The sequence below is a fragment of the Lolium rigidum genome, chromosome 7 (genome assembly GCF_022539505.1).
Source record: "Lolium rigidum isolate FL_2022 chromosome 7, APGP_CSIRO_Lrig_0.1, whole genome shotgun sequence".
NCBI classification, from domain to species: Eukaryota; Viridiplantae; Streptophyta; class Magnoliopsida; order Poales; family Poaceae; genus Lolium; species Lolium rigidum.
The window spans coordinates 238,276,469-238,290,589 of NC_061514.1; the positions used below are offsets into that span (position 1 = coordinate 238,276,469).

Genomic DNA, 14,121 nt, shown 5'->3' on the forward strand with positions numbered 1-14,121 from the left:
TTCATCCCACAAAACATGTTGGAAGTTTGTTAAAATTCGGATGTATCTAGATATTATTAGTGTCTAGATACAAATTTAGACAACTCGCAAACAAGTTTCATAAGACAAAAGGAGTATAAAAAATTATTTGAATCAAAGAGGCCTTACAAAGTGAAAAAAGACAGAACTAGTACTATGCAAAACGCAACCCACCCTTTTAGGTGATTATTACATGCAATCAGCTCCTAGAGAAAGGTCCAAAAAATGACAGAAAAGACCAAACTAATCTGACAATAACAACACAAGATGCATCCACTATGTTGATCTACATATCACGGAACCAAAAAAAAATCCAGCTATGACTGTCGGCGCACAACAGCTACAACTCACAGTACAATTACATTCCCCTTTTTTCACGATACGTGAAAAGAATCAATTTAGATTTCAAACCTCCTCTCATGGTAGATGCACCTTAAATCAATTGTCAATGTTTTCAGGAAAACAAACCAGATAGTAATAAAATGAAACTATCCTACTGTAGAAGAACATATGGAACTGTCCTACTCTAGCATAGCAATGGGCATGGATTTTCTTTGTGACAATAGCGAGAATTCCAATTCCAGAACAGTATTCAAAAACAGCCCTGGAGAAGAAGTATAGTATAAGGAGGTGAACAATAGCTTATGTAGCTCAAGATGAACAGGAATATGTTGGTACATATACACCAGAGAATTGCCATTCCCCTCCATTCAAAACCAAGGGGTAGCAAAGCAGCAGCTAAGAATGCTGTAAATACATGGTTGATGGTTCCACCTTCCTCTTGCATGCACCATTTCCGAATCTTATTGTTACATCTCCATATAACCAATGGCTCTTCCCTTTCCTTATCATCTCCCGGCCATGTTTTCTCTCCTACGTTTCATCTCTAGGGTTACTGCACATGGAAACTTCACCTTGTCGAAAGCAGCATATGACCCTGATTCTAATGCAAAGGGGACTCGAAGTAAGTGACTAAGTGCTTGATATTGGATACATTGCTTAAATTGTAGAGCACACATATAAAGAAGGATATGCTAACTTGTGCTAACTACTGATACCATGGAGAGATTAGGCTACTATGAACAAAAAGTAAATATCTTTATATTTTATTTATTTTTGAACAGGGAAAGGCCCGGTGAGGCTACAAATTCCATAAGGGACCCCAACAAACAAAGAAATTACAGAACGGTCCCCAACGTTTGCAAGAAAGACCCTGAACATATTCTGGAAAAAAGTAATTGGGTCCTCCATCACCGCCAGAGTACAGAGGACTGCTGCCGTGGCCTTCTTCGTCGGTGTGAGTGGCAGGGATGGAACCACCGAGAAGAAGAAAGGCGCCACCGCCAGTTCTTCAAGAGGCCTCCACCTGGAGGTTGAGCAAACACCGGACGACACCAGCGACGTTGATGGTAGACACCTGCTGGCCAAACTTCCCCGCCGCCATCCAACTCTTCCCCAAACTCTAGCTTGACACCTACCCCTCGTTTGTACCACGCTGACATGGGGAGAAGAACCACACCAAGCTGCAGAGAAGAGCCATATTGCAGCCGAAACCACAGACCTTATTTAAGGAGGTGTCAACACCGACCTCCTTCCACACCTCCGGCTCTGGCAGATGGAGCTCCATGGGAAGAGGAGGAACCACCAAACGCACTGATCTGGTCCAGAAGGTCCAGCGCCCGACTCCTAAATGCCAGCATAACAGCGAAGAAGACAATCACTAGACTTGATCTACTAGTACCATGTACAGGGAACCCCGCGCTGCACTCACCCCATGCCGGCCGGCAGAACCGCCAGAGAGGAAAGAGAAGCCATCTGGGATTTCTCGGGCGACCCTGAACGGGGGCGGTGGGGATTAGAGAAGAGGAGGTTTGGAGAGAGAGCTGCCCCGGTGGTCGATTGCATGAGGGGATAATAGTATATCTCATTCTCATAGGAAAGTAGCAAACCAGATACTTTCAAGATTAACTATTTGTTTCTGGCAAAGACTTTCGGATGGAGCATGTTAGTATGGCGCATTTGGGGCGACACAATGTTGCTGCATCAGAGAGCCTCTACAGGGATGGGGTAGGCTGTGGTGCATGCTATCAGGTAAAGCCCATCTGTGCCAGTGCCCAGTTTGCATGAACAACAGAACTTTTTTTTTTCTGTTCCCACTAAGAATTTCAACTGCCAAGAGGTGAGGTGCACAGATCCATACTACTACTCTGCAGATGGTGTGACAATCGTGACTTGGGAATGAGTGACGGCGCCATGTTGGAATTAAATATACAAGGCGCATGGTTATAATAAACCTATCTAAAGCTATTGCTTCAACACACCCAGTTTTTTTTATGATACACCTAGTTGATTTCTCAGATGGCAAAAGGCAAGAAGAAAGACCCTGAACATCACACCAGATGTGATCTTGCATAATGAGTAAACGGCAAAACTGACATGTTGGCAAATTTCTTGGTATTCTCCCTGCTACAGGGTTTCTTGTAACTACCCAAATAAGAACATTGTCTTCCAGATTACTTAGATAAGCAATTTCACCTATTACCTAGAATTTGAGATGTGGTATCAACAAGGTAGCAGGACATCGTCGCAGTCCAGCTTTGTGAGGTAAACAGTAAATAAACAATGTAAATCATGCGTGGAAGGACTTACAACTAATTATACAGAAAGTTTCCACGTGAGTTAAATTTATAGTACTAAATACCTGCTTGATGGCTGGATGCAGACTTTGAACATGATATGCCAGATTCTGAGCCAGACTCATGGTGCAGTATGGGCTACCGTCTCCCCCACCAACTAGTCCTCTGTCCATAAGGATGCGGTTTAGCAGCGGTGCTGCCCATGGAGATGACCAGACATGGCTAGTTCCACAGGTACAATACCACAGAACTGGAAGGCAGGGGCCATACATAATTCTGGGGTCCAAGTGCAGCTGTGGTATCTATATACAATGTAGATACTGCAAGAATAAATAGATGATATTTAATGGTGTCATATTTTTTGGACATGTATATACTCTTGCAAACATCTTTCTGTAATTTGTCATGGTTATGCTTGCCTGAATATGAATAAACTTCAACAGGTAAGTTTGCTTTTCCCATATTCTCTGATCATATATACCCTTGCAATGCATTTTCTGTAATCTGTCATGGTTGTGCTTGGCTGATAGGCTGTGTGTATGCATAAACTGCACATGGAAGAATAGTAAGTTCACACAAGCAGTTTAGCAACTCTTATACTACTGTATTTAAAAAGATACCAATACTTATTTTCTAGGAAAATACAACTGAGAAATCACCACAACACATATAATAATGCAAATTCAGATAAGGCATACGCTTATAATAGTTGATTATACTTAGCACTAGCCTTACCAAATTGGTAATGATGAGGTCTTCCGGATCCACTTGGTTGCATCATCATGGCAACATATAGGTACTGTAGACAGCCATACTTCAGCCCAGATTTGGCTAAAACTACAAGGAACCAACTGACCCGTTCAATTGTCCATTGGATTCAGGACAAGGGGAAATTCCAAAAAAGGATGTACGTCCTGATGTTTCGTCAAGAGACAATCCAATTATCAGCAACCACTAAAAGAAGTATTGATCAAAATAATAAACTCAACAGGATGGTACAATTAACATTTAACACACAGAACATAACCATTAGTTTGAAAGAAGGGAAAATTTGCTGCTGGACACCGTTATTTTTTTGGCCTTTGCCGAAAGACACCATCTAATTGTGGCTTTGCTCAGTACCATTAGAATTTCGCGTACCATTTGCCATAACAAACTATGAGACATAAAAGGAAAGTTGTAGCTAGGGTTACCTTTATACACTCAACTTCCACCTTCCTCTCAGGGGGCTAGACAGAAAAGGACTTTTTCCAAATAATCAGTCAATGGTGAGAATCAAGTATAGATACAAATGTTGTGGTGAGAATTTAATTGAGAGGGAGAAGAAGCAGCAACACACACTGAGAAAGTAGCAGCTGCACGCACATGCAGATGGAGAGCAGCAGCAGCAAGCGCGCGAGAGAGCAGTAGAGAGAGAACTGATTTGGGATGGGAAGACAAACAGGAACCGAACAGACAAGCATATAAAAGGAATTCCAATTCAGATGATTTTTCCCCTAAGATTTAACTTTCCTTTTTCTGTCTTATAGTGTGCTCAGGCAAATGGTTAGCAAAATTGTGATGGTACTGAGCAGAGCCACAATCCGGTGGTGTCTTTCAGCAAATGCCACAAAATAACAGTGTCTATCAGCAAATTTTTCCTTGAAAGAATAATAAGTCAAAATTCACATCAAAACAACAATTTAAACTTAAGTTGAAACCAACTATAAAAGAAAGGAGCAAACGAATAAAGAAATACATCAAAATGTTCTAAGGAAATCTAGTTAAAAGTAAAGCAATTAGGTGAACTCAGCCCACTCTGCACATATCGTGTTTTACTAATAACAGCTCACTGTTTGGCCTGATCGTAGAAGGTGCAGAATTTCTTGTGATTGAATATGTGGTAACTGTACCCAACTATAGAGAAAAACTTCTCAGTAAATAGAACTAATCTACATGTCAAACATGTGGTTGGGAACACACACTTTTTTCCAAGAAAACGCAAAGAAGCCTTTGCGTTTCATTTCATTGAAAAGAGAGAAGTTTTGTTATCATCCTCCCAGGAGGCCAAACAGGTGAACTAAAAGAGATGGAAAAGGGATGTACATGTGGTTGGTTGAAACCATGTGGGTGGTTGCGGCCATTAGGTGATAAGCACACACATCAGCATATTTTTCTTTGCCTTTTATTTTTAGTATGTTCAAAAATGGGTTGTGTTGAAACCATTTTAAATATTCCTGCTCAGGGAGAACAATTGGTAATTACTCAACAGCCCAAGGTCTGGGCCTTCGTGGTCAGGAGCCATGCCACTTGCCACAGAGGAGGGAGATGAGCACAGGGTTGCAGTAGGGAAGGAGAGATGGAAGAGGCAGATTGGGATACTTGTTGCCTGCTGTTAATTGACAAAAGCATCCTCTTATACAGATGGGTTTCCTAACAGATTGATCGATCTAGAGATAAAAATCAACTTGCCTCAAACTAAAACATCCTCCCATCTCCTAAGTTAATGTTCAAGAGTCAAGACATAGCCAAAAGACGCCAGGCCTAAGCCTGTGCTGGCCCTGGCCTGTGTGCCGGCTGTGGTGGTATTTGCTATGTATATATGCTTATTTAGAAAAGGAGATAAATTTCAAAAACTTTAGGAACAATATAGAGGACGGGAGACAGATCAAAATTAACATAGTTTTAATGTCGGTCCATCCAACTGGGGGATTTCACAACCCTACAACCCAACCCATTCCATATAAAAGCAAGCTAAACTATGATATGTTAGAATGTTAAAACATTATACCATTTGCTGTATGTGCAACTGCTCTTGATTGTGTTGTATGGTCAAGATGTTGATTCCCTACAAAAGAAATCGCTTGACTACTTGAAGAGACATCATGATTTCCAATCTCAGGATAGCCTGTTTGTAGAATATCATCTAGATGCTTCAGAAGAACACTTGATTGATCTTCGATGTATGACATTGCCTCCTCTGATTTGGCAGCCCTTGAAGCTATTAGGCTAACATAACGACACATGTTAGCGTAGCGAACTTCAGAGGATGACTGCATAATGTTGCCAGATCCACCATTAGGTTCTTCTCCCATTCTAATTGAACGGGCATCTTTCCTCCATCTCTTCAAAATATACTGTTCTGGGAGCTCCTTGATATTCTTGAGATCAAGTACCTTTAGTACATGACAGCACTGGATTCCAACAGATTCAAACTTCCTGCAGCTGCAAGTAGCTGAGCCATCTAGTGCATCGAATTTGACAATGCCCTCTGATGGCTTCTCATCAAGTGTTATTTTGTACTCTGAGACTGTGCCAACTACACTGCAGGGGAAGGACAGGCAGTTCATGTAAGCCTCAAACTCACCCTGGAACATCTTGAAAGCTTCAGGTGTATAAGCATTTGAGGATTGTTTTAACATTCGTAAGGACGGGATTGGCAAAGTAACCTGGTTTCCATCAACATCAGCATGCAATTTCTTTGAACGATGCTCTTCCAGCATGGTCTCATAACGCTTAAAGAACAGCAGAATATCTTCTTGATCACTGAGCTCCCGTTTGAGCTCATTGATCATATTCTCCTTCCTAAGGGTAGTGAGTATATCAGCAGAAAAGATGGTTCTCCTATAAGGCAGCGCCCATTTTTCTTTCTCTAGGAAAAGTCTGCTGAGCCATTCACTCTCACCTATGTCATATTTCTCGATTAGCTTTTCCCATGCTGACAAGAACTCCAACTCATCTTCACACTCAAAGAGACACTGGCTCAAAGTGTTGCCAAAACTCTTGGAGCTTTCAAACACCTGCTTCAGGTGCCTCTTTGAATTGTGGTAGATATGCCACACACTTGTGCAATGGTAACTCCCAGGCCATACCTCTGCTGCTGCAATAGCACATTCAGAACGCTCATCAATAAAAATAGTCTTTGGCTGCCTAGCACGCATAGCATCAGCAAACGCCTGAAATACCCATCTCACTGACTGGATGCTATCATCATAGAGCAGCGCTGCACCAAACACAAGCAACTGCTTATGGTTGTCCACACCAACAAACAATGCAAAGGGGCGCCCATACACATTCAGTCCATATGTTGTATCGAAGCAAACAACATCACCAAAGCTTCTGAAGTCAATTATTGACTTTGAATCAGCCCAGAAGAAATTCACAGCTGAATTCCCATCAGGCGCCATTCCTACTGCATAATACACCGAGGGGTTTCCCACCTGCAGCCCCTCCAAATATTCCAATGCGGCACCAGCATCCCCAAGCTGCGCGCCCTTCCCCTGTTTCCTTCGATGCAGTTCTCCAGCCCCAAGCTCGTGCACTCGAGCCTTCATCTTATGTGACCGCAGCTTGTGGACTGTCTCTGAGTTTGCGAGTGGGTGGTTATGCTCCGGGAAGAACTTTGCAACCCGATATGTTCGGCATGGGGTGATCTTGACCACCATTCTTGCCTGACACCCTGTCCGTGTTGGCGGTGGGCCTGGCCTAGGTGTGTCTGGTGCCCCTGCACCAGCACTGCTGGTGCTGACACTGGCCAGGCCCTCATGCTTGGCATGGTCACTGACGCCCTCACGGGAACATACAAAGATCCGAGACACGATCGTCCCACGCTTGCGCTTCTTGTACGAGCGGCGGACACTGAAGCCCACATGCTCGGCATACCGGTTGTAGAAGGCATATGCGTCGTCTTCCGTCTCAAAGTGCATGTCGGTGTGTGGCCCTTCCCTCGGATCGGGCAAGCTCGCCACAGCAGCGATGGCGTGGTGCGACGAGCTCGATGGCATCATGGCCAGCGACACAGCGGGCGCGGCAGAGGCCAGCGGGTGGTTGTGCTCGGCGACAAATTCGGTGACGCGGAAGGCATTGGCTGAAGGGATGAGCTTGATGGTGAGGGCCGCCAGGCAGCCGGTGCGCGAGTCTGGGCACCTAGGAGGCGGTGGCGAGGCGGCAGCCGCAACGTCGGCGGCGTTGGTCTCTTCTTGGGGCCTTTTGGGTTCTTGGCGGAATCCCTGCTTGGAGCAGACGAAGAGGCGACGGGTGACGGTGTGCCGGGAGTTCTTGGACTTGTTGGACTTGCGGACGACGAAGCCAAGGCGGGCGGCGTAGGCCTTGTAGAACTCGTAGGCATCGTCCTCCGTCTCGAAATACATGCCCATTTGGGGCGATGTTGGGACGGCGGCGTCATCCCCGGCGGCAGAGGGGGTGGAAATCGAGGTGGCTTGGCCGAGAAGGGCGGGCTCGTCGGAGCCAGCGGCGGCGGCGGCGGCGGCGGCGGAGGAGGAGGAAGGGGACGGGGAGGGGGAGGATGAGCCGGAAGAAGTCGGTGAGGAGTCTCCGGAGGGGGAGGCCGGTGGTTGCGCTGTGGTGGACATTAGGGTTTGTGCTAGGGTTTGGAGGAATGAAGGGGGAGAGCAGCGGGAGGAGGAAGAAGGGGTTGGATGGATTGGCTGTGGTGGCGGCGGGTGTGGGTGGATGTGTGTGGTGGAGCCGTGGAGGGGTTGCGAGAGGGCGAGCTCATCAGTGCCATCTGCTTGTCAGCGTTGCTCATGGTTGAATCTCCTTGGACTTCTTACACTTGAGCAATGTCCACTTTGCTCCTCATGCTCATCAACAAACCCTTAACAAATGATGAACAAGAGGTTTGACGGTTTAAAACAAGAGGTGCTTTGGGCTCTCTAAGAGCTATCTCCATTCGCGTTTCCCAAAGTATTACTTAAGTCGTTCCAGATCGAGTGTTAATCGTGTCAGATCGGGCGTTTGGGGAACGTTGTTACTTGGTGCCGTGTTTGGGGGACGCCGCGCTCCCAAACGAGGGTCTAATTTTTGTTTTGTTTAGAGTATTAGAAAACAAAAGAATTTTATTAGATATAGCATACAAATAAATATGTTTGCTAAAATTGTTTTCGAATTAAAATAGAACGAACAATAAGAAACTAAAGAAATATAATACGTTGGGCTAATCAAGGCGCCGTCGCATTTGCTGATAATCCTTTGACCAACCACAGATGCTCAACGAGATCATGTTGAAGTTACTCGTGGATAGTGGATATTGTTGTCACGAATCTCTGCGTGCGTGGCGAGAAAATCAACAAAATCTGCAGGCACATCATGATCATCCTCCGCAAGAGGACCCTAACACTAATAGGGACTAACATGTGTCCTGACCCGATTCTTGCGGTCCTACTCAATGATCATGTTGTGCATAAACATACAAGCCTACATCACTTGTCCATATCCACGCATAACGAATAGGATATGGGCGACAACATTTTTACCCATTACAAACGGGTAGGATACGGGGAATCCCTGTTTCATCCAGTTCCTCCCCCCTCTCTACATAATCAACATCAGCTCTCATGGTTGGTAGATGGTTGATGTAGAATCGGGGAGTGTGAGAATAGGTGTAGTGCCCGGTGAATTTGGGTGTGGGCAAGGCATGGGTATGTCCATACCCTCCCCAACGGCAAGCTTGGTTACATTGTAAATTGTTCTAATACCAGCTCTGTGTAGACCCACATCGTTAAGCACAATCAAATGAGTAGTATATATAAGTAGTGTGTTAACGCTGGAGTGCAGCTTTTGGGCAGGGCTATATGGGGCCCTTTTTTGAACAAATAAAAAAAATGACATTTCAAAGTTTTAAAAAATTCCGAGACAAAAACTTAGATGTAGAAACAATGTACTCTACCAATGTGAAAATTTTCAACTCGAAATACCCCATATTTTAGGCTCCAAAAAAAGTCAAAATCTGACTTCTGAAGTAGTGAGAAGCAGGGCCCTCCAAATTCTATCAAATTTTATTATTTTTGTTAATCCCAGAATATAAGGTATTTCGAATTGAGATTTCATCGGTTGGTAGAGTAAATCATTATTTAGGATTTTTTCCAGAATTTTTGAAACTTTGAAAAGTTTTAAAGTTGTGAGAAAAAACAGGCTCTCCAGCCTCTGGTCAACGCTAGCAAATCTTGCGCTGCATCCAACCCTCACCTCTACCCACAACAAGTCTCCTTGACTTTTTTTTCCTCAAATCCTGTAAGGCGTTCACTGTTCAGTTGGCTGTGACCTCTGAAGAGTTATGTACGGCTCCCTCTCTGTCTCTCTAGCTTCCAGATGGGGGTCATGTGTACGTCAGCTGCAGCAGCACTAGCTCTTGTTGTGGCTGGTATCTTGGGAGCTGCAACTGCCAATGTAAGATGCCAGCAACAACTGTGATCAATTCTCCCCATTTCTCCCAATCATCAACTCCTCATGACTCTGCTAAAACTGAGCCTTTGGGTTTGATTTGAATTCAGGTAGGCCACAAGTGCTCGAGGAGCACCGACTGCGGCGCCGGGCAGTGGTGCTTGGACTGCAAACCAGAGCTCGCCGGCTCCCACTGTGTCCGCTCCACCGCCACCAACTCCTTCCAACTCGTTGTAAGAGCTCGTTTCTTCACGTTGTTTGTCACCTTTCTTTCCTCTGTCAAAAAAGGAATAAGGAAAAACAGGTGAGCGTACGTTTGTTTAGGATTTTGGATTCCTGTATTCCTCTTTTCACAAATCATTAATAAGGACAAACAGGTGAGCGTACGTTTGTTTAGGATTTTGGATTCCTGTATTCCTCTTTTCACAAATCATTACAGGCTGGCTAGATCTATTTTCAACCAAACATAGTGCGATCTCAAGAGTTTGGCAAACTGTAGTTCGCTGAAGAGCAAATTTTGGTTAGCATGTTTACATGATTATGTTTATGTAAGGCTCGTGCCTGTACCACGTGCGGCCTGCACGTGTAACATACAAAATCTAGAGTTAAACGCTCCTGCATGTATCCTGGCGCGTAGAGATTTAGATAAGATGCGGGAGGGCGTTATGTTCTAATTTTCTCCCCAAATCTGATAAGTTTGATGTTTCTCAAAATACCCTATTGGGAGTATATAGGACTCAGTTTGGACTAGGTAGTCAAGGAAATCATGATGAAAACAACTTCTTTTCATATCCCTAATGTTTCTTCCTCCATTGGTTTTGGTCTGGTCTTCTTCAGAATAACTCGTTGCCGCTCAACAAGTACGCCTATCTCACGACACACAACTCATACGCCATCCTCGGGGAACCATCGCACACCGCAATTCCAAGTGTCACCTTCGACAACCAGGAGGATACAGTCACTGATCAGTTAAATATAGCTTCTGCGTCACCTGACAAATTCTTCTGTTGCTCCGCATTTTCTATCTTATGCACATAATTTCTCATGCAAGTTACAATGTTCTACAGAACGGTGTTCGCGCACTAATGCTCGACACATATGACTTCAAAGGAGATGTATGGCTGTGCGATTCGATTGGAGGAAAATGCAACAATTTCACTGCATTTGTGATGCCCGTGTGGGCGGCAGGGCAGTCGGCTCGGTCGGATGCGTCCTAGTGGGGACGGTTGGACGTTATGTCGGGGCGGCGGCCCCGGATGAGTTGGTGTGATGCCCGTGGTCTGCGGCTATTTGCCCTGTGCAGCTTGGGCTGCGGGCGGCCGGTTCGTGCGGCGTTGCAGCTCGAGAGCGAGCGGTGGTACGTCGGGGTGGCGGCCCCGGAAGGTGGTGGTCTTGGTGGACGCGCAGGACGCGACGGAGTAGCGGTATGTCGGAGCGGCGGCTCCGAATGTTTGTCATCTTGGCAGTGTTGAGGACATCGACTTTGTATCGCAAGGGCGACAAGGTTGTTTTGGCGCACTTCTCTGAGAGGTTCTCCTTCAGCTTTGTTGGAGTGTCCCGTGTCTTCTCCTCTCATAGTAGGCACGGCGTCTTCTCTCCGGCATGGTTGGATGGCTGGTCAGTCTTGGCGAGTGTGTTGTCTGATTGTATCAGTTGCGGGTTTGTGTGGGCTTGCCCTTGTGGTGTGGCGCGTGGGGACTTGGCCCCGTAGTGTCTTGTTGTATGGTTTTCGCCCGGTTTTCTCCTAAAAACTGTGCATTTTCTTCTTAATTAATGGATGGGGCAAAGCTTTTGCCTCCGTTTCAAAAAAAAAAAAAAAATGCATTTGTGAGTGCAACTACTGATTGTTCCTTCCTCACTTATCTCCAACAGTTGGATTTTCAGAGTCCAGTGTATGCTAAATATGTAGTCCTTAATTGTAGGAACCTGCACTGGACACATTCAAGGAAATCGAAGCATTTCTTTTAGCCAACCTATCCGAAATCGTCACGGTGATCCTGGAAGACTATGTCAATGCCCCGAATGGCCTCACAAACGTGTTCAGGGCCTCTGGCCTGCAAAGGTACTGGTTTCCGGTGTCGAAAATGCTGCAGAACGGTCAGGACTGGCCTCTTGTCAGCGACATGGTCGCAAGCAGCCAGCGCCTCCTCGTGTTCACCTCCATGAGGTCGAAGCAAGCCACAGAAGGAATCGCGTACCAGTGGAACTTTATGGTTGAGAACGTGAGGCACCAGTAGTTCTTCCATACAAAACCTTGTTGTGCAATTCATCATCGTGAATTATACATGCTGTTTGTACGAATTTTACGGCTTTCCCTCCGTCGCAGATGGCGACGATGGAATGGATGCTGGGAAATGCTCAAATCGTGCGGAGTTTCGGCGCCTCTCAACAACAAGAGAAAGTCTGTTTGCAGAACTCCAAAAGCCTCACTGACATGGTAACTACTTGCTACGGCACAGCTGGAAATCGATGGGCTAATTTCCTTGCGGTTGATTACTACAAGGTACTACTAATCACCAAACTGGTGGAGGATAGAAAGACTATCCAGCATTTTACGTTTTGCTAAAATACAACAATAAGGATGTTATATTGTTGCAGGATTCTTGTTTCAAAAAAATATTGTTGCAAGGATTCTTTATTGATGCTTCTGAACTGAACTAATTTCAGAGGAGCGACGGAGGTGGCGTGTTCCAAGCCACAGATCTGCTCAGCGGGAGGCTCCTGTGCGGATGCCAGGACGTCAATGCTTGTCCGGCAAGACTGATACAATTGTTTCCGGGAGTGACTATACATCAGTCAACTGATATTTTACTAAGTCCCAGTCGATCGGTCCTAGTCAGCTTCAGATACGTGCCTACGTATTGGATCAAGCGAGCAACAAGCGAAAAAGAAGTAGAGCCTTGGGCATGTACAGCACGACGGGAAAATTAGATTATTGAAAAGTGTATGACGGGCCACACACAATCAGAAAAACGCAAAGTGGTATCATGTTATTTTTGGGGAGGTTGAATTGCACATTATTTTACAAAAAATGCAATTCACATAAAAACCTAGTTAAATTGCACATTTCTTGAGAAAAGTGCAACTAGTATGTTGGAGTTGCGTATTTCTTGAGAAAAGTGCAACTAGTATCAAAACCTAGTTAAATTGCACATTTCTTGAGAAAAGTGCAACTACTATGTTGGAGTTGCGTATTTCTTGAGAAAAGTGTAACTAGTATCAAAACCTATTTGAATTGCACATTTTTTAAGAAAAGTGCAACTAGTATCAAAACCTAGTTGAATTGCATATTTCTTGAGGAAAGTACAACTAGTATGTCGGAGTTGCGCATTTATTAAGAAACGTGCAACTCGTTTCAAATGCAAGCGACTAATTACATGTTTCTTTAGAAATGTGCAACTCGTAACGTAAACCGGCCAGAGTTACACATTTCTTTAGAAAAGAGCAACTAGATTGGCTAGGGTTTCAAAAATATTTACTAGTTGCATGTTTCTTCAGAAAAGTGCAACTCATAGCGAAAACATTTTGAGTAGTTGCACATATCTTGAAAAAAATATAACTCGTCTCGATCCTAGTTGCTTTCTTGAAAAAAATGCAACTAGTTTCAGAACAGTTTAGAGTTTCACTTTTTTTAAAAAAATACCTCGATTGTTAGAGTTGCAAGTTCCTTGAGAAAAGTGCAACTCGTATCCAAAACTGATAGAGTTGCACATATATAGATTTAAAATGATAATCCATAAAAACAAAGGGAAGAACAAAATGCAAAACAGAAATAGGTATACTGGCAGCTGTTATTAAGGCACACTCGTAGTATGTACTCCTTTGGAGTACAACAAATTCAAGGTTCCGTGGTGGTTGTGCTCATTCTGGTTGACAGAGAGACCAAGGTTCGAGTCTTATGCACGATGCTCAGCCTTATTTATTTTTCTATCTGTTCGACCCAACACGCACGAATCTTGAAGAGAATTGGACGGTCCAGCTGATCGACTGAGACATGACGAATTCTCAGTCGCCTAGCAAGTACTCCAACTGAACGAGAGGCCCCAAAGAGACAACACTACAACATTATCCTACAAACTTCGATATATTACATTGGAGAAACAATTTCCTTCGTTGTCGTCCCCAACTGTATAGTGTTTTGTGAATCATGACATTTTTTTGTGACAAATGATGCCTCCCGTTAAACTGCTTGTAAGTTTGTATCAAAATGATGGTACAAGAAATGTGGTCGTGGTGGGGGTGGGGTTGATAGATTGGGAGGAGATGAAAGTGTCCGTGTCTTATTTTTCTGAGAATGTTGTCGGCG

General features: G+C 44.5%; 1 protein-coding gene and 2 pseudogenes across 1 annotated transcript; 2 read left to right on the top strand and 1 right to left on the bottom strand.

Annotated features, from left to right (window-relative positions):
• Window positions 1-846: 846 nt before the first annotated feature.
• On the top strand, window positions 847-2,971 carry LOC124672570 (annotated as a pseudogene).
• Window positions 2,972-3,079: 108 nt separating this feature from the next.
• LOC124670565 (protein FAR1-RELATED SEQUENCE 5-like) lies at window positions 3,080-7,854 on the bottom strand. The gene is made up of 3 exons (XM_047207047.1): window positions 5,425-7,854; window positions 3,390-3,568; window positions 3,080-3,202 (listed from the first exon to the last, which is right to left on the bottom strand). Exons 1-2 carry the CDS (start codon window positions 7,787-7,789, stop codon window positions 3,492-3,494), a joined length of 2,442 nt encoding a protein of 813 aa, XP_047063003.1. The 5' UTR covers window positions 7,790-7,854; the 3' UTR covers window positions 3,080-3,202; window positions 3,390-3,491.
• A 1,889-nt stretch (window positions 7,855-9,743) lies between these two features.
• Window positions 9,744-14,121, top strand: part of LOC124672571 — a 9,431-nt pseudogene continuing 5,053 nt past the window's right edge.

Excerpts from the sequence above, each read along its gene's own strand:
- LOC124670565 (XM_047207047.1), bottom strand. The coding sequence starts at position 7,789 with ATGGGCATGTATTTCGAGACGGAGGACGATGCCTACGAGTTCTACAAG. Across the intron at positions 3,569-5,424 it reads AGTTGCACATACAGCAAATG|GACGTACATCCTTTTTTGGA; the intron begins GTATAATGTTTT and ends ACGAAACATCAG.